Source organism: Nymphalis io, chromosome 3 (genome assembly GCF_905147045.1).
Source record: "Nymphalis io chromosome 3, ilAglIoxx1.1, whole genome shotgun sequence".
Taxonomy (NCBI): domain Eukaryota; kingdom Metazoa; phylum Arthropoda; class Insecta; order Lepidoptera; family Nymphalidae; genus Nymphalis; species Nymphalis io.
In genome coordinates, this window is record NC_065890.1 from 12,123,412 (window position 1) to 12,145,726 (window position 22,315).

At 32.2% G+C, this 22,315-nt stretch overlaps 2 protein-coding genes across 3 annotated transcripts in view; both read right to left on the bottom strand.

Moving 5' to 3' along the window:
* The window catches only part of LOC126781252 (larval/pupal rigid cuticle protein 66-like), a 271,467-nt gene that overhangs the window by 134,990 nt on the left and 114,162 nt on the right, over positions 1 to 22,315 (bottom strand). The window lies entirely within an intron of this gene.
* LOC126781205 (protein spire) overlaps positions 1 to 22,315 on the bottom strand; it is a 156,715-nt gene that overhangs the window by 18,630 nt on the left and 115,770 nt on the right. For both annotated transcript variants that reach the window (XM_050506068.1, XM_050506067.1), the window contains exon 9: positions 512 to 624. In XM_050506068.1, the coding sequence (XP_050362025.1) occupies positions 512 to 624 (113 nt within the window). The remainder of the gene's footprint in view (positions 1 to 511; positions 625 to 22,315) is intronic.

Genomic DNA, 22,315 nt, shown 5'->3' on the forward strand with positions numbered 1-22,315 from the left:
TAACCTTATCAATAACAGTATTATAAATGCGAAAGTGTATGCGAATTGTTGCTATGACTTACTTTTACAATTGCAACCGATCGCCATGATTTTATGTGCAAAGATAGGCCGGAGAGTTGCACGTGTTTATATACCGGAAAAAGGCGCGGAAGTGAAGCTGCTTATTCGAACTGGTTTACAAAGTGACGTAAGCGACATCCAATCAAAGTTACTTGATAAATAACACGTGTGTTATTTGTAAGCTGTGTGTGATTATAATAAAATATACAGTATAATATATACCTCTTCTACGCATTATATTGGACACATTCACTGCGGACCTTTAAATGTCTTGTAGATTTTGGTTTAATTTATAAACAACAGCAGTGAGTAGCAAAGGGCATAAGAAAAAAAAAGGTAGGTCTCTAAGTTTTACTTTTTTTTTTAAAGAGTTTACTGGGCAGTATGTGAAGTTCTTTATACATTGGAGTATTTTTATCTGTGATAAATTCTTAAGCTAATATGAACTCACCTCAAGGTTGTCAAAGTCTACTTTGATGAGACGTCTTTGCGGCGGCGCGTGCGGCGTGACGTCGCCGCGCCGCGTGTCGCCGCCGCCCGGACCGCTGCCGGACCCACTCGTTGCTAAAACAATAAAACAAGTTAAGTCTTCGAACTCATAAGTCATAATAATAACATCTACTTCTATGTCTATAGTATACGCTTGTGAAGAATAAAATTCGAGTATTCTTCGATCTGAGAAGACGGGATGGTTTAAAATAAAATTAATTACTTAATATTGTTCCTCAAAAAAAAAAAGGAGAGGAGGCTTTAGCCCAGCATTGGGACATTCACAGGCTTTTAATGTAATATTTTTTAACTTAGATAAAGAAATATTGAATTAAAACAAAACTTATCCGAACGTCATTGACATTATATTGAAACATTTTTACTTTTTCCTAATTTCATCTACTGGTAATTCGTGTGACTAATTGTGTTAGTGCGAGAAATGTTTTTTTCTAATTTTACATCTAAAAACGTTATACTTCCTAAGTTCGATTAGTAGGAAATGCTTACAACAATAATAATTTTTTTTTTTCATTGCGTTAGAAACATTTCACAAAAGGTTACATATTATCTAAAACCGTTGCACACAAATAGTACCTTAAAATATTAATCTAATTGCGTCGATAATCAATATAAAAAGCCATCATACATCAAAAGTTGCGTATTTGTAAATTGCATCACGTATTAACAATCGCCTTTAGATCCCGCAACGAATTAATATATCAAATAAAAGCGTCGCGTTTCACAACCTATAAAACCTTACATATCTGTTCAACTTACACAACTGGTATTCTATGGTAAGCCTTTTACTTTCGCCGTCCTTGCACACTGCAGACCTAAACTGCCTCTCTATTAACGATGAAATGTCAATGTGCTACGTTTGTTGAATGGAAATGAAACCGTAATAAATTATATGAAAATAACGTTTTTTATAACATAAAACGATCTTAATTTAGATATAAGCACACTGGGCCTCCATTCCGAAGCGGTTGGGGTGAAATTATACTATTTTCGGCTAGCTCGTGCTTGAATTACGTAGATTTAACTTCTATCCATATTTTTTCATTACTGACAGTTGACACGTACAACAGTACAGTACGTTAATGCCAAACCTTTTGCTACCCAAAGCAATTACAATAATAATAATTACGCTTTGAAGTTCTTTGATTCTGCAAGACTCGAATTCGTAATTGACCGTTGAATTGGATCGTGATAAAATCAGACTCATATTTTGATAGTTACACATAAATTTTTACAATGATTAGCTATTACACGCTTATTTCGTTACGCGTTAATTAAAAGCTATATATTATTTTTCAAGAATATTCAAATAATAATAATAAAATAATGTTCATTAAAATAAATATAAGTATTTTATGTCTGTGTTGTGTGTATGTTTTCTAATACATAATCGATTTCCATATTAAGTTTCAATATAGAAGTAAGAATAAATTCTAAACTAAATATCCAAATTTAAATTTAGAATCAAATCCGGGCAAGGTTTATACATTTGCTTAGTTTGTGTTTATTATTCTTAGCTCGATGGTGAAGGGAAACATCGTGAGGAAGCATGCATTAGTCAGATTAAAATCTGCCATGTGCCATACCCCAAACCGAACTATAGCAGCGTGGAGTAAGTTCACAATATCACAAGTATCACATTAGATATAAAAAAATATGATTATAATTTTATTTTATGATTTTTACGTTTAAATTATGTTAATTGAAGAGACGAGTTATTGTCACGCTAGAAAAATTTATTTAATTATCATGTATATAATGAGCATTATCAAAATATTAAGCTAGAAATTATGTTAAATGTTAGAAAATTAGAAACGTTTTTATTAAAATGAATTTAAAATAAAGAGTCGAGAGACACGATTTAATACAAGTAAATAAATATAAAACAATGTGAAACTAGCAGTTTTAAGTTGAAACAATGGTTTGCAATCAGCATGTTGACATTTTTTTTTTATTCTTTTAATATTCTCTAGCTTAACTAAGGAAATAATGAATGCGTATTTCGTAGAATAATACCGACGTGTTTATATGTCTGTCGTATATAGGAATTTACTCAAGGAATTAAAATAAATGTTTATCTTTTAAGTTGCATTGAGTTCGTATTAACGGCAGTTTTACGAATTCAATTATTACTACAAGAAAATTAAATATAAATAACAGTCATTTACTTTCACTTCATACTTCAAATCTATTTGAACTAAGTTATGAAACAGATGTACAGTTTTCTTTATAAAGTAATTTTCGAAGAGGTATTACACAAATATATAAAGCTATGTAAAAATATATATAATGCTTAGTTATTTAGATACAGTATTTTTTATAATATTTGTATAATAAAAGATTCGAGTTTAATTCGGAAGCAGGTACATTATTTAATAAAAATAGAGTTTTGTATGTTTGTTCTTCTAATGAATTCCTAAATATTCAATATATAATCATAAATATCCATAGATCCCGATTGTGATGTAAAAAATAAAATAAAAAAATTCTTTGTGTGTTTTTCCTGAAATATAAGCATTTTATCCAGACAGTTATTTAGAATAAGGATCTAGATAAACCGTACGAAATCGGTACGACAAGCTAGATGTCGAAGAAAGTTGTTCGTTTTGACAAACTTCAGAATTAAATGTATCGTTTTCGCAATTCGTAGACTTTGTATAAGCATTACAATGTAAACAATATATATGTATAATTAGTAACTGTTCCACTTGGCTGACTATTACTAGTCACGCTAGCTCGTAAAGCTGTGACTGGTTTAAAAAACCTTGGTATTTAGGTCTTGATAAACGCTAAGCTTGACCGCAGTGCAGTTCTCAGGCAGCAATATTTATGCAGACGATCAATTGGACTTGTTGTTCATATGTAACTGGATTAAATCAAAATGAATAAAATCGAGAAATTCGAGATGGCCTAGTGGTTAGAACGCGTGAATCTTAACCGATGATTAAGATTAACCGGGTTCAAACCCGGACAAGCACCACTGAATTTTCATGTGCTTGATTTGTGTTTATAATTCATCTCGTGTTTAACGATGAAGGAAAACATCGTGAGGAAGCCTGCTTGTGTCTGATTACATTGAAGTTATGCCAGCAGTGGGTCATTAACAGGCTATTACTTTTACTGTGAAAAAAAATTAAGCAATCAGACAGAAAGCAGACATCGCATTACTATAATAATTATTTTTTTATCAATCAGAGCGCTCCTCAGTCGCTTTTTCTGTTTATTTAATTTGGTTTTGATGAACGTATCAGAAACTGGAAGTTAGTGGAATAGGTTTATACGGAAATAATAAATTATGAAAAGTCGTATGTCGCTTTATGTTTTCAAACGCGAAAAGTACTGATCAATTGAAGATATTACCTTTTGCAATAACAGTATCGTTTTATCACTGACAAGTGGAGTTATTCGGTAAGAACAAACTCGAAACTTACCTCAGAACGCGATCGTGAAATGTCAAAGCGATTGCAAACTTTACTATAATAATTATAACATTTAAAGGATACGGGAATTAAAATGTCGTATTACCCCGTAAGTCGCTTTTCAAATTCGAGAATTGAGTGAGAACTGTTGAAGATATTTACAGGAGTACAGGTTTGATCCATGTTGTTTTTAGTTTATATAAAATACCGAAACGTGGACACTAACTGCGGGACTAGTCCACAAATTCAAAGTCGCTCAGCGTGCTATGGAGCGAGCTATGCTCGGAGTATCTTTGAAGGATAAGATCAGAAATGAGATCATCCGAAAAAGAACCGGAGTCACCGACATAGCTTGCAAAATTAGCAGGCTGAAGTGGCAGTGGGCTGGTCACGTATGTATTAGGACCGATGGCCGTTGAAGCAGACGAGTCCTAGAGTGGAGACCGCGAATCGGCAAGCGCAGCGTAGGGCGCCCTCCAGCCAGGTGGACCGACGACCTTAAGAAGGTGGCGGGCACCAACTGGATGCGGAAGGCGGAAGACAGGGAGCTTTGGCGCACCTTGGGAGAGGCCTATGTTCAGCAGTGGACAACGATTGGCTGTTGATTGATTGATTGATTGAAATACTTAAAGACAGTATGTAAATGTGTCTGTTCCATACAGTCTGCCATATTGATTGACGTTTATGGTTACTGCCCCACTCCTCAAAGCCGTCGCGTTGTTATAACCTTCCTCAAACCAATAAAAAAACAATACAAACTCTCTAGCTTCATAAATATTTATCTCTTTGTAATCTTACAATTCAAATTTCACTCGCTTTCGGGCTTTCGAATAATTAGGCATTTAAGGCATATAAGGCTGATAACAATGCAATCTTATAATATAAAAAAAAAATTATTTGTTTGTAGCATCCCACAATAGAAACACTTATTATATGTATGCAATGGTGATAAAATATGAGTTCCGGCATAAATTACAAACACGGGCGAAGCCGTAGACTAAAAATATTTTTTTTAAATATCGAAAAAAAATAAAAAAGGCAAAAGTACTGGGAAAATTACAAATGATCCCTTAAGTCCATAGTCTACATATACCAATTGTAAGTTGTAGTGCCAACCAGACACTAATTTTTATTTTATATTTAATTATATATCCTGCGAATACACTGACTCACACTTAGAAGCGCTTGTTCATTAAATTGAATTATGTAGGTATCAATGTCAAAGAAAAAAAAACTATTCCGATAACATTTTTTATTTCAATAACTTGAATCGCAAACTTAATATGATGCTAAAGTTCACCAATGTATTTACGACAGTTACAGACATATTCGAGAAAAATCCCAAAGGGACATGTTCAGCAAACACAATTCTGATATTAATAAGTTAAAAATAGACCAAGCAAAATATACGCCCCAGGGAAATATTTCCATTCCATTCCATTATTAGTCTGATATATGATAGATTTTTTTTTCCAAGTGAGAATAATATATTTTCCAAATTTCCTTGGCCATCAAAACGTTACTACAAGAATAAAAAATATTCTTGCTCAGAATTCATTTAAATTGCTTTGATATAATATCCAAAAATATTGTCACTCACTTTTACGAAGATCAAACTTGTAAGAGAAAACTTGATTCTATTTTTATAATAAAAACGATTGCTGACGTAAATTTAATTTAATCATGAAATTTACGAGTCGTAAGGGTTCAATAATAACTTCGAAACGGTAACGACGAAACGATTAAAGATACCCGTTGTACATACAACATTTGTCTACCTATTTTATATAAAATAGTAAGATCTTTGACTGCCTCATTGGTCACAAAGCCGCAGATAACGAGATCTGGAATCAAACCCTGGATCCGGCCAATGAATAGATAATTTGGTTTCCTTTAAAAAAATCTTAGTAGCAGCCTTGAGTTTGGTATATGGCAGTGATAACACTTTCGTACCTTATGGCAGTGATAACACTTTCGTACCTTATGGAAAAGAGTAGGTTATGCGCCTGTACTCTCTCCCGTCAGTTAAATTGCTGTACCACAAGATTAAGAGAGATAGATAATAGATTCTGTTTACGCACACACTTGTGTACTATATTTTCTGCACAGTTGGCTAGTCGGTCGGGAATATATGATCCACGTTATTTCTTTTAACGTTAATATCTTTACAATAATATAGATATATTAATAAAGACGTTACATTCATTTTATCATATTTAAACTAATACACGAACAGCTTACAGTTTTCTTCTACTTTGTTATATTTATGTTTGCTTCTATTTTACCCTGATTAGCACGCTCGTTGCTTTTACATGTCAGATTTATGCGATGCAAACGGTAAGTGGAAATCTCAAGAGCGTTCGCGAACGTAACTGCGCTAATGTAATAAGAGCAGTTTCTAGACCTGAAATGCTACAAATGAAAAAAAAAACAATTTATTTATACAATTGTGAATTCATTTGTTATTTTAAATCTAGTTAAGAAAAAGACACTAAAGATACTTTTTCAATAATGCAATATGTTCAATTTTACGCTTTGTCGACGTAAAAGATTTGTTGAAGTGAACAACCTGTCTCGATTTAACTAAAGCTTATATTGAAGTCCTTTCATCAGACTTGTATAATAGGAAGCTCGTCTCGGTAGGTACCACCCACGCATCAGATATTCTACCGCAAAACAGCACTACTTGGTATTGTTGTGTTTCGGTTTGTAGGGTGAGTGAGCCAGTTGAGCTTAGTTCCCATGGTTGGTGGCGCATTCTTACAATGCCAATGTCTATGGGCGTTGGTAACCACTTACCATCAGGTGGCCCATATGCTCGTCCGTCTTCCTATTCTATAAAATAACACTCATTAAGCTTGTATGCAATAATGTTATTCAAACATGAATACGTTCCAATAATAAATGTACTAAACCAACTTTCAAATCATCGAGAGATACGCCTGATATTTGACAAAGTTATTTAAGGTCGCCGTGAATCGATTTGTCTCGTCTTTATTGTGATTCACCGTAATTGTGAAAATAGAACTGCGTAAACGAGAACGATAAAGTGTTGTGAGTTAAGTAACTTCTAAGCTACAACTTATTTACTTCTTAATTTACCGAAGAAACAGAGTTTAAGAAAGCTTGCGAATTTGCTTTTAAGAGTACGTTAGTGTTTATTATATCAACAGATTAATATCCTTACTAGATATCTGCCTGAATATAATTATGACGTCATACGAAATCCAATATGGCGCAGAATAAGTACCAAATTACAAACTTTGTTATATCATTAAATTTTTGTACATCAACTGTTTGATGCATGAGAGTTTTTTAATGTTATGTGTATGAAACGCATAGCGACTATGATTTGAAGTTAATGGGATTAAAATAAAATAAAAGTGTTTGTTTTTACAAAGTCGTAACAATACATTATCGCGTTAATTATGTTTTACTTTCTTAAAAATGCTTTCAACTAGTTATTAATAGTAACTTAATTGTTTTTGCAAAGTTACGACTTCAGGATATCGCTTTGTTGGGTGCATTACTTCCCAGTCAGCTGTGACGCGGTAGGGAACTACTGATGACTCAGTTTATCGACTGGAAGCTCATTGAGGGGGCATACGGCTATATAGAGTGCGTTTGTTAAATTTATACAAATATATTTTTTTAAATTTAAGTTTATTCAATATATATAAGGTCAGCCAGTAAGTCATAAATATTATATTAATATTTAGTTAGGATCTGATCAATGTCACAATTTTATATCAGATGTTTGGAAATAAATTTAAATTTATTATAGAAATTAATTTTCAACAAAAAATCATCGACATACTTTATCATGACATGCATATTGTGACATATTGGTTTAGTAACCAAATATGGTTCAAGGAAAACAAATATCGGCTAAAGATAACATATGCGTAAAAATTGCATTGAATGCGTATACTTGTCATAGTGGTGGCAACGCTGCCCCAGTAGGATTTGTCTTGTGCGACGTCCAATGCTTGCTCTTCAGGGCTTCGAACCGGCTCTACTAAGCCAGACACCGGCCTTGTACCCAGCAGCAGAGCCGCCGGAGATACCCTTGAACGACGCAGCTTGACTGATATTTACACTTATCACAAAAAAACGCGCGAAGACTTATTATGAACAGTTTTTATGATTATTTTAAACAGTCACAGATAATAAATTGCACCGTTTTATTTATTTTTATTATTAAAATTGGCAAAGATAGTAAAACTATATGATTTACAAACAGAACCAATCTGAGAATTAAATAATACTTATTCACATAAACGAAAAGCTATTGTTTTGTAAAACACTGCACGGAACGTTAAGCGCGAAAATTACATATCTAAACAACACTTGACGGCATTGACCTGTGATTTATTCGTCTCAGAAACCGTAAAACACATATGATCGCACTGCGTCACGAAACAGAATAACGGTTTAGTAATTCAAAATCACGGGGAACACATTTAACAAGCTTTCCTCGCAAAATAAAGATATGATTCTTTTTATAAAATGCCACAAAAAATTTTTTAGCGCAAAGCGTTGTAAATAGAAGGCGCGTGCTTAGCTCGTGGCGCTCGTCGCCATATTGCTTTTCGAGGGTTGCCCCGTTTCCCGCATGCGCCCTAACCCTAGGGAGTACTCTCGAGAAAATGTCATATCAAAATACGTCACTAAAATCATATTTAATAAACATTGCGGGATGTCTTCTACAATACAGTTTAAATTCTCAGATAAAGGGAAATGTAAAGCGAAATTTAAATTAACGAACGAAGGTTTATGTAAATTATTGCTATGTATAGGTTGTATCTCATGACGTCACGAGACATTTTCTCGGTTCGGACCTACGTCAATCTTTGACGTACGACCTTTATCTAAATGTCAATTAATTATTCTATTTTGGTAAATTATAGTATGGTCTGGTTTCGTATTCGATAAGGCTTCGTAGAGATTTATTCAATCTCGTATTTGTTAAAGAGAACCTTTTTTATGTTTTTATTATAAATATTTTTATTATAAAAAATACTAAGGAATCGATATAATGAATACTTTTCACTGTTGTGCGACTGCATCAACAAAACTATAAAACAAATTTTATAAATGAAAAGTACGTAAAAGTATTACAAAAAGACAAACAAAAATCGACTTAAAATATCTTGAAAATCGTAATTTGAGTGAAAAATAGTTTAGTTAAAAAAGATACTTAAAAAAAAAGTCAAGGTCTTTTGATAAGTCAATAATAAAATTTCGCGTTCTAAATTTGAATTAGTTTCAAAACAATCTTGCCGAAATAAAAAAAATTAATAAAACGGTAATCGTTTACAAACAAAAATATAATGGTATATTAGGTAAACATTGACTTAGAGCTTGTAGTGTTACACAACGAAGCATTGTTTTCAACACAATTAGAATAGTGTTACATGGGAATAATCCTTATCTTCGATCTCGCGGAAGCCTCAAATGCTTATAAGAACATTGCGAAGAATTCTCATGAATATATTAAAATCGGTGCAATCGAAAGCTAAGTTAATAACACGTTTCCTCTTTAATGTTAGGTTAACGTTATTTAATTCTTGCGGTTTTCTTCATAACACTCTCATTTTCTATGTATTCGAAATTCAAAGTATTTCATTGAAGTGAAACTTTGCCTGAGATTTGTATATGAGTCTTACATTTTAAGTTCGACTTCGAATGCTATTTTCATATACAAATGTTAATGCAATGTTGATTGCATTAAAAGTATAAGCTATATAAAATACGTTTATAAAGTAATATATAAAATGCTGCAACCTCTTTTGCTCTTGTTAAATTAGTATTATATTAATGGAAAAATTAAAAAAACCTAATAATATGCAACAAACTTCAGTATTATTATATTAACGAATTTCAATAATCATATTTAACATTATTCTACTTTTGTTAACAACAACAATAGCGGTAAACAAGTAATTATAAACGTAAACGTTAAGTTGTTATAACTTTTTATAGTTACAACCGATTTTTATAGAATATAATTACTAAGCGGTATCTTGGAATACTCTTGAAAGATACCACAAAACTAAAATGTTAAGGCTCCATATTTATGCTGCGTTTCGACTAAATTATCTATCTATATCTGTGAATAAAACTTTTGCAATTAATCAGTGTTCCCAATACACTTTTGTCACAAGCAAGTTTGTACGAACATTGCTTTAGGCCAAATGCGATAGCAATATCTACACAAGCCTTAGCTGCAAGGTGGGCCGAAATTTGTGATCGACATTATTATTTGCAACACGCCTGCGGTTGCGGTCTCGTTCAAGCTGAACTTGTTTCGATTTTTTATAGCTCGTCTGGTCGAAATTCTTTTAAACGACTCTTTGTCCGCGCCAATGCATTAATCAAACAATACTTCCATCACAGCTTCAGATACAATTTATACTTGTTTTACTTTAAATATTATTGGCACTTAGGGAAGAGCACTGACTGATCCTTAACATAGGTTATACTGGATGTTCTAGGCTGTTTACATAGCTAGTAAATGCTCTTTATTTTGTTCGATTAAGTTCTCTTTTGTATTCCAATCGAGAAGTTAATACGACTACGAAAAATGTTCACTACATCTAATTAGCTAATTAAACAAAGATGGGGTGAAAATAATAATTTATTTCATTGTATATTCATTGTTGTCATATATATGTAATCTTTAATCTATCCAGTGATATTTTTTAAAGTGTAAAATGCAGTATTAATCTTACATAAAACGTTTTAAGCTGATTTGATATTTAAATTGATAAGGATTAATAATTGCGCCAATTAAACTAAACTACAGTTGTCGTTATCTTTAAATGTATTTATATATATTTTAAAGATATATACCGTCGCTGAAGAATGGGACAGGGACATTTCGAAGATTTATTTCAATTAGTCATAAGCAAGAATGGTGTATTAATAATAATTAAAACTGTGAGTTTGCTTTTATACATTTAAAAATATCATTATTCATTCAATGAGGTGAAATTAAATGATATTATTATATTACAATGCGTATTGTGATTTGGAAATTTCAATGAGTACTATTGTTTAGAAAATGCATCAAATATTATTTGCAAACATAAAACTGTTTGTTTCGTCAAGACACATGAAGAGCGTTAACTAAAACAGGCATTGTTTGAGATCCCCTGAGGAGAGTTCCGCCGAGCCACGAGCGGAGCAAAGCACGGGAGAGACCGCGGATGCGTTATATTAACACGATCCCGCAGCCTCTCCGATCCGTGCCGAGGACGGCCATCGCAGTGCTTTTAGTGGGTAAGGATCCCCCTATCCTAGTTACCCCCCATTGGAGCTAGGTACCTTTCTAATGGTTTTCACAGCGTGAAAGAAAAGGCATTGTTTAAGATATATAGACATCGATATTGTTTGACCGAACCATGAAAATTACCACAAACATAAATATATGTATTTATATTTTAATGGGAAATTAAGTTACATTTACTTGTGACGCCACTAGAATACGAAGAAGGATTAAAAACAAACAAATATTAGGTTTACGTATTCCGTGCGATTTGCTAATAGTTTTTGCACTACAAACAGTCCTCGATTAATATACTTTATTTATAATACAACACTATTCCACTGAACTACTTATTCGATATAATTTGACTTTCAAAGATTCAATAACAAATGACATTTATTCGTGACTTCATAATTACAGACTATTTAAGATCTCGACCAATGATATCGCGTTAATTTAATGTCCAAGTTATTTATTTGTCTTTACTCTTCTTGTGGTTTGAAGACTATATATATTATACATAGGACTGCCGCGTAGGTCTAGTGGCTTGATGTAAGGCCGCAGACCCGAAGGTCCTGGGCTCAATTCCCAGGTCGGGCCATCAAAAAGTTATTGAGGTTTTTTTCAGAAAATTCTCAGTAGGAGCCCGTAGTCTGGAAGTTGGAAGTTGTGATCACTCCCGTGCCTCGGAAAGCACGTAAAGCCGTTGGTCCTGCGCCTGAACTCTTTCCGGTCGTGTCTGTTTGCCGCCCCATGGGATTATGAGAGTTAGAGTTAATAGAGAGTGCAACTGTGTTTGCGCACACACTTGTGCACTATAATATCTGCGCAGTTGGCTAATCTGTCTTGAGATTGGCCGCCGTGGCCGAAATCGGTCTGGAGGACATTATTATTATTATACACAGGATAATATCTGAAAGGTGTTACTAGTTTTAATATATAACTTTACATTCATTAAAATTCCTACTTATAAAATTTAAGGCTTGAATCTCGAAACACGTATTGTAAATTAATAATATAACAGTTTACAGTACAGTAAGTTAAAATTAAGCGTTTTACGACAAGCATTTTTCAGTCAATAGCTACATAGGTTGTACTTGAATTTTACCTTGAAATTTTACTCTCACTGCAAACAAAGAAGCATTTACAATATTATTTAATACAATTAAAAACTTAAATCAGCGAACAAAAATGTCAGCCATTACTATGACGTAAATTTAAAAAAAGCAGACGTTTTAAAATACCACTCGATTGCCTTGTAATAATTGCCACTTCCCGTTATATTGGGTATCGGTTGTAAGTGAAAAACGATTCAAAATCATAAGAATTCTGATAATTAAATTTCTCATACAAGGAAAAAATCTGCAAATTGACATTGATTTTCTTATCCTTTTTAACTAGATACATAGAAAGAAGATAGCGATACTTTTAGGCTTAGACGAACATAGCGATTGTCGATTTCGTTTGTAGAAAGGTTCAAATCTATGGAGATGCATTCAATTTAGCAAGGGATCAACAATTCATGTATTGTATTGAATAGTAGAGACGAAAGCGAAGATCGAAATCTCTTCGACATAATAATTATTTCCCTTCGTCTAGACTAGCTTCCACTTTTTTTAAGCAATTGTATAAAATATACAAAGGTGCTTCAATGACTTCCTAAATAAACCGCTAATTTATGGCAATAAGCGGTTTAGGATGGTAATTTGTTAATTTAGTTACCGTTTTGAGTTACAGTTTATTCAGCCATAGTGTAATTAAAAATTAATTGACACACTTTTAAATTAAGGTTACGGAGCTTTACGCCCACATAGACATTTCGTTCCATTTTGAGATTGATACGATTCAGTTCAATATTTTAAATAATTACATCACAATTAAACTATCAATTGTTTGTTTAAAAGTTTGTTACTAAATAAGCCTGGAACGACGGATTTCATCTTTTCAAATGCTCTCGTCTTTTTGCCTTCGTTATTTAAACATTATATCGAATATTTCTCTTCGTAAATCCTTGCATCATAATAATTAAACACGATTATGTTGTACTGTAAAAATATTTAAAAATAATGATTTTACTTTTCATAGTTGCATAATGTGTTGCATACAGAGTTATTATCGATAATTGTAGTAAATTAAAATCAAGTTATTATAAACCTGAGACGCATGAGGCAGACGGCTCAGTAGACAGAAAACTTTTAAGCGAAGATTACAGGTTCAAATACTGACTGACAGCGTAATTTTTCACATATTAAATTTGCGATTTGAATTAAATTTATTTCGGAGATGTAGGAAAACATCGTGAGGAAAGCTACTTGTGCCAAATGAATTTAAGTGACATCAGCGTCATGGAATATACTCTAAAAACCTTTTCCTTGATAGAAGATGATGTATTTTTTCAATAGTTGTTCAGCCGATATAATCCAATAATCTCGTGAAACTTAACCAATTATCGAGGGTTCATTCGCCTAAACAATTCCAAGGTTTATATACTTAATTTAGGCTTAAGTTAATCTCGTGCTCTATACTTCTAGCAAGCATATATATTTTAATTAAATACTTAAGAATGTAATATATTACAAAATCACTCATGCGCAAATGAACAGAGATTAAAACATCGTTAGTTCAATAATATTCGTATCTTTAATCATGTAGATCATGTTATAATTATTATAAGGGATTGGCTAACCTTGTTATAAAACCTGCTCTAAATCCAAGTTAAAATGATGAAAGTAGGTACTTGATTCTCAACATAATGATTAGATCATAAGTTCTATTTAAATATTTTACTCTACTTTATATATTTTTAAAATTTTCACAGTCATTACTAAAAACATTGCTAGTACAATACATATAATGTAGTCGATTATATCATAAATCAAAAATGCGCTTGACAGTTGGCGGGCATATTATACTTGGCGCCATTATTTACCACAGATAAAATATATGACTTAAAACCCTGGCACAAGTCCAATTCTAACATCCTTGACCCGAGACGCTTTTGTCTAAAGATGGTTAGATAAAGACCGGAGCTTTAAGAAACGACCATGAAGAATGAAAGTTAAACACTATTTTCATTACTCAAGGTAACTAGCCTTTAGTTTACATTATAATCATACTTAATCACGACACTGATTGTTGTTGTTGAATGATCAATTGATCGTTGTACTTATATTTTAAATGAAATATTCTGAATTTCAATCCATATCTAATTTAATATTGAATCTAAGCGTGAATTAATACCAAATAGGCTTATATTTACGGAGATTATAGGCCTTCAGAAGCGGATCAGAAAAATAGACGACAAATACCAAATTAATGATGAAATTATGATGAAACAGGGGGTGAACACCTTGTACAATTTAAATATTTTCATTTCAAATGATATCTATTAAAATAAACAAATTACTAATAAAGATAAGTTAGCATTAGGTACCCTTACAAATTATAGATAAGCTCTTAAGCCAAACGCAACACTCAAAAAGCGATATCGAAACCGCAACTATTAACGCTGCAGTGGTTTTCAGTAACCAATGCGCCATGTAAACGTCATAATAATTACATTTTACACGGGACAGATTATGCAAAATTATCTTAGAAATTGAGCTTATTATTGTAACAGATAATATACAATCTATTCGATAAGTCGTGACCGTTGTACGGTTCCCAAGACTCCTTGCGAAACATACTGATACAAACTGATGAAACAAATTGTAAATGAAGACAAAATATGACCCACAAAATGGTCCCGTTCTGTGGTCAATTAACAGCAATTTTAAAGGTTAGTCTACATTATATATAAAATTTAATCGAATTTCTTCTACTCTGTTTAAAACTCAGAACACTCTCAAAGTCTATGTCCAACAGTATTGTTCTTAACGAAGATAATGAACAGGGAATTCATTTCGTAAGAAGATATTTGAAGATTGATGAAGATTTCGTAAGCTTTATTTAACAATAACAATAAAATTCACGAACAAATATCTTAAATTTTGGTAATGATGCTTCAAAAGATATTGTGTAAGTCTCAGGTTCACGAAGTTACGATGAAAAATGTTTTTATTTTCACCGCATATTTTGTTTCCTAGGCCTTGAATGTTAAAAATATAATCTGTGACATTTCAACACATTTGATTTCAAAAGTCTCTCTTTAATTTATGATAAAAATATAGTAAAAAATAAATATGTATAGAGGATCAATGTCATTGTTTACATTAAGTCATTTGTGAAACAAGAAACAGACTGACATGTTGATAAAAATATATTATAAGTATTAGCATAATGCTGTAATCTTATATTAATAGTAAACATTTGTTGTTTTAGTATAAATATTGAAAAAAGAAAACTTTATTATATACATCCCAGCAAAACCCGCGGCTTCGCCAGCGTGTGCTTCAGTTTTTAACGAAAATGCTTCAAAATCTGCATTTAAAAATTTACATAATGCTTATTTGAATTATACGGTAGCCTTAAATATAATATTTTTTTTTAGTTTTCGTAACTCGCAAATAGACACATTTACTTAAGAAGAAGCAGTTATTTTAAAATCATAGACACGTCAATTTTATTTATTTGTATAGATTCATTACGCAGCTCTTTTCGTGGAAAATAAAAAAGAAGTACCACAGGGCCTAACACCTGATCCTTCTTCAAACGCGGGCGAAGCCGAAGGGAAACTAGTTTTACTACAAATACGAATTAAGCATATGAAAGCTCAGTGTTGATACGCTGGGACTGAACCCGCAAAACACTTTTACTATCATGGAAACATGTTGGTAATGATTTGTTAATATTTGATATTTATATAATTTATTATGTACTGTTTCTTTCTATTAAAAGAAATAATAATAATAATAATATCCTCCAGACCGATTTCGGCCACGGCGGCCAATCTCAAGAGAGATAGCCAACTACGCAGGAGATATTATAATGCACAAGTGTGTGCGCAAACACAGGCGCACTCTCAATTCACTAACTCTCCTAATCCGATGGGACGGCAATCAGACACGACCGGAAAGAGTTCAGGCGCAGGACCAAAGGCTTTACGTGCTTTTCGAGGCAAGGAAGTATACACACTTCCAACTTCTAGACTCCGGGCTGCTACTGAGAATTTTCTGACAGAAAAACCCAATAACTTTTTATTCGCCCGACCTGGGAATTGAACCCAGGATCTCCAAGTCTGCGGCCTTACATTAAGCAACTAGACCAACAAGGCAGTCAAATACAAATAATTTAATATATAAATAAATGAATCATGTCAACCACAGCACAACATTCAACTATTAAAATATGAAAATAGACTAAATATAAATCATATAAATATATTACTATAACTTTTATATTATTAATTTAAATTATTTAATAGTTTTCGGTGCATTAAATTTGTAACGGACGTATTTCATTAGAAACATCAAATTACGCGGCGGCCTGTGGGATTTACTGTTTCCAGCAATAAGTTATTGAATTGCGGTGATTTCTGACCGCGCTGTCGTTAGCTATCTACTTTCATAATTGATTGTTGTCTTAATATCTGGATTTAGTTCTTACTTTGTAACCGCAGCTAATTGATTTTATAAGTCTATATAGTTTATTGAGGTTTTCTCCGTACACCATCTTTTAAATTTTAAAATACTCGAAACTCATGGCAGAAAACGGTTGTAAAATGTCGGATGATATGCTGACCATAATAATATAACATTTCAAGGATACACGAATCAAAATAGTATATCACCATAAGACGGTTGTCAACATTTCACGTGTGAGTAATGAGGTAAGTTCAGAATAGCACTGTTGGCCGTTTTCGGTCACTGTAGACAACCTCAAAGGAGGTAAGCCAATAAGCGCAGGTGAAATTGCTAATATAATACGAGCGTTGGCGACGACTTTACATTTTCAAAACTACACATTGCTTTCGTGAATTTATTGGCAAAAAAAATCTCAATATGTTGGAGAACTCCCGGGGTCTGGTCTAAAGACACAGTCAGTACAGTCTAAAAATAGTTAATCAATAAGATTATTAAAAAATCATATTTTTAAATAATATCATCTAAAATATAATATTATCTTTTCCTATGAACATGAAAATATTTATCAGGAAAACCTCAGAAATGTTTGACTTAGTAAGCCTTTATCTTCCGCATCAGACATTCTTTAATACCTTTCCATCTTAATAAAACTATAGACAATGTAGGTAGAATATAGAATATATTCTTTTTTTAAAACTAACGTGAACGTAAACAAATACAACATCTTTATCGAACGGAATATACAGATAACACAAAAATATTGTATAGAGGTCATGCGTCGCAAGCCGTGAAAGGTAAAAATCTAAGATCCGCATTGCAAAAGACAGCCCTTACGTGCAATGGGTCAGATGAGTAACCGACTTGAACCGTGCCGCTTTCCTTTACTGGGTTGAAAACTTGCAATAAAACGTAACGTAAATGAAGCAACTCGGATAAAATCCCGTAAGTTATACGACTATGTCCAGATCAGTTCCCAGGCTTTATTTCTAATTTTATAACGATTGGTTCAATGGTTTAGTTTAAGTGGTGACATGGTAACAAACAGGCGGACTGAGTTAGATCTGATATTATTTATAGAAGATTAAAGCAAATTATATTAATACTACGACTACGTAAAACTTGCCGCGCAAATTCGTATAAAACTGAATACGAAATACACTTACTTTGATATGTAATGTATGTCCAGCTGGCCTACTTGAAGCGGTGTTTTATAACTAATATCGACATTGGTGTAAAAATATAATCTACTAATAAGGTATTAATATTATTATATAATATATTATGTATTTTTTGTTGTCTTTTAATATTTTATATTCGGTAATGCTTTCAATTACTATTTGTCCACCTAAAGTCGTCGTAGCCTATATTTTTATAAAAGAGTACATCATGTACGGCTAACTAGGCCACTAAGGGCTAAAGCCTCCTCATTTTGGGGAAACCTTCCAACACGCTGCTCATTATGACGTGGAACACGCGTGTAACAGATTCTCATCCGACACGTTTCATGACTATGTTTCCCATCGCCAAACACGAGATTTTAAGCACAACTTGCAACCTCCACTAAAGATTCACATGATTTAACCGCTGGGCCATGGGTATGTTTTTAAGAATAATAGAAATGCTTTTTAAAATAGCGTCAAATGCTTTATATTTATCAAAGTTATCTGATATGACGAAGTAAATTCTAAATCAATGACTTATCGTAGATGATGATAAAGGTTTTAAACGCATTTGGTTCTTTAAAATACTCCGATGATCTAGTTAGGATCACCTGACAATCCAAACTTCGAATACACCTTTGTTGTTTTTTTGTCTCAAATGTTTCTTTAGTAGCATTAACTTATGTAACTTTCATCTCAAAATAGACGTCTTCGAAAGATCTAAGTGGGTCAGCGACATGCATGCATTTTGGAGCATATTAAGAAGTTCTATTAAAATCGAGCGTTTGATTAGAACATATTACTGTACATAGACTATAGTGTTATGTAATAGGTGACTGCACCACTTTTAAAAACGAGTCCGCTCACTTTGACCGGATAGAATGTTACCAATCCCTCTTGGCATCGTCTTTTCAAGATATGAATTTGATTATATTAATAATAAATGCTACGTTACACTATCTCTTCAAATAGTGTTAATTTAATGATTATATATTAATATTATTTATTATTTACTTAATATTGTTGATCGCAGCAACGGATCATTCGGATTGTATAGGTATAAATACCTGTATAAGTATACCAGCAAGGGAATACACAGCAATACTTGATATTGTTGTGTTCCGGTTTGAAGGATGAGTGAGCCAGTGTAATTACAGGCACAAGGGACATAAAATCTTAGTTCCCAAGGTTGGTGGCGCATTGGCTATGTAAGCGATGGTTGACATTTCTTACAATGCCAATGTCTATTGGTGGCCCATATGCTCGTCCGCCTTCCTATTCTATAAAAAAAAATAAAGACGCGGAGAAATTCTGGTATATAATAAAGGCCGGCTGTTATGTTGACCGAATATTAAGAATGAACTGAAAATCAACAATGACATACCTTTAAAAAAAAAGGTAATTCGTTTTTTTTAAACAGGTATATATTTTTTTTCTTTCAAAGATCTCGGTTTAAAATACAAAAGAATTTTTCAAGAATATCAATGTGAACTCACGTAGGGTAAGATAACGCGTTGATAAATATCACATTCTCATTCCTAGATTCATTCACAATATCAAGATCTTGCGTAACACATTTCTTACATGATCTGCTATTGTATTGTCACTTTATCTCCCTTGATATAGAATATCGAAATATCAACGAAAATACATTATTGAGAAATATCTTTACAAAGAATGTGCTTAACACATGCACAAAATAATTATTTAAATAAATACGGTTATCGTTCATTTCAATATGAAATACATTATTTTATATACTTACGACTTATATCCATGGCGAGAGTGTTCGTAACACATACACCCATCATTAATGATACAGTATTTTTAAACACCAATTAAATTCTTATCAGTCACTATAAATTTATAAAGTTTTGATTAATCTAAATTATAATTTAATTGCGTGACACAATTTTCTCACGGAACACATACAGTCCAATATCGATACTTAATCGCATTTGCACAGTAACCCTCTATTACAGAAGCCATAAACACTGCACTTAATTGAATTAAATTATTTATTGAACTGTTTCCAGTTATATGTATATAACCTTATTATTATTTAGAAGAATATCTTTTTATATAGTTTTAATCAGAAGAGAAATTATTCCCGTATGGCGGTACACGAGTACGCAGCTCTAGTATCGGACACCGACTGCGACAAGAAATATTGTAACATGCTATGCTTGAAGCGAGCGCTTCTCAAAGTTATAATTTTTTATACTTATGCTGTATATTTTAAATATTTATACTGCATTTATAATAATTAATAGTATATACGCGTCGAAAATTGCGAAAATATTGCGAAATTTATCTTGACGCAAGTTTAATTTCCCTTCTTGTATAATTAATATTAAGTATATTATAAAAAAAATTATGACAATTTACGTGTTAATTTTTTAATTAATACATAAATTATACAATCAGCCTGAAAACGTAATTTACGTTACGTTTCTGTACTCGCTTAATATTTAAATTCTTCGTTTGTATTTATTTAGTAGTTTTTTTTAATATATTTTTTTTATTGTTTGAAAAATAGATATAAAAGAAACGGAAACGAAATCGTCGACCATCACTAACGACTCCCAGACCGATGGACCTGCTTTATGCAATCTGTATTTTGTTCGTTTTGTCTCCAGCTTTACGCTCCATTGTTGATACAATGGTTACGATGCAGGTTTTGTATTCTTATTTTGAAATACCTTCACCAAATAAAGAGAAACTAATTGTTTAAATGATATGTTATTTATTAACATCGAGAAACACTGGAAAATTCTTTATTTGAATAAATATTTGCTATCTGGTTTAGAACAATGTATTTGCAATGTAAAACGAAATATAAGAAATAAACAAGTTTTTGTTCACGTATCGTATATTCCGTTTTGCTTATTTGAAAAAAAGTATAATAGTAAGAATATTAATATTTACTTCATCAATTTTATGTGTTTACTAGCAGCTTTTAAAATGTTAATTGTTCTGTCGGAGCACGAAAACACATTTGATAGATTATGTACGAGTGTTATATTTCGCTTTAAAACTATTATAGTAGAATAATAAACACAGTGACATTCAGGATAAAAAAATGTTTAATATTAAGTACCTATAAAAATATAACAGGTTTTTTTTTTTTATTTTATGCTGACAGTGCACTACTACAAACGCAAAAACGTCTGCAAACTAATTTCACTGTACTTCGTTTTATAATTATGACACGACACCTTGACACGATTATAAATGATTTTGCTATGCTAAAACCAATGTTAAAAATAATAATAATATTACAAGCGGAGATGGTCCAATGTTTAGAACGAGTGAATCTATAAAGATTGCGGGTTTAAGGACTGGCGAGCTACCGAATTTTTATGAGTTTTATTTGTGTTTTTAAAACACATCGTGAGGGAACCTGCATTTGAAAGTCTGTAAACCATCACGTGTATCCAAACGTATTGAAGCACGTGGTGGAATATACTCCAAGCCTAAAGGAGAAAAGTCTTTAGCCTAGCAGTGGGAAATATACAGTCTGTTAATTTACTTTATTATTTTATATTACGTAAACAATGTAAAATATTCAATTAAACTAAAGTTTACCAACTGTTATATTACGAGCTTGGAATGACCGAAAGCTTTGATTCTTAGACAGATCGATAGTCAGGTCTCCGACGTGACCTAGAAAGTTTAGGAGCCAGTTATTTATTAATGAAAATGTTTTCATCTCAATTACCTTTTTTTTGGTAACAAATTTAATTCGTTTTGTTTGAAATTCATAAAACATTATATTATAACTTTGAATAAATGTATAAAGCTGGATGGATTTTGATGCGATTTTCAGAGTAAAATAGATACAATCGATAAAATAGGTCTTAGGTAAGTTTTGTGCGAGTAACATGAATATTGACAAAACTATTCTTTTCACCATAGACTATTCATCATAGACGTTGAAAAAACGGTAATTAGCATTAAATATAGTATATATAGTACTTTTACTTCTTAATTTTTTTGTATACTAAAGACGAAGTTGGTTTTTTTCTTTTTATTTTACTTTATCTTCGAACATGTCTTCTCAATCTTTGAAAAAGTCATTTGGTACTGTGACCGAATATCCAGTGCAATCCAGCTACACGTGCAGAGCTGAATACAAATGGTTTTTTGAATGTAAATATGCTAAACATATTCAATACACAGAAGACACATATTGAAAGGCTTGTTTCAAGAGCGGTAGTTGGTAAATCTATAAGCATATATAGTGGTTATGTCTGAAATAAATCTTTTGTTTATTTGAGTCTATCCATTAAAGTTAAACTAGCGTTCGCCACAAAAGCCGACAAAGATTCCTCTCTAATCTCATCGACATTAGTACTCATGTATTTAACTGTAGCT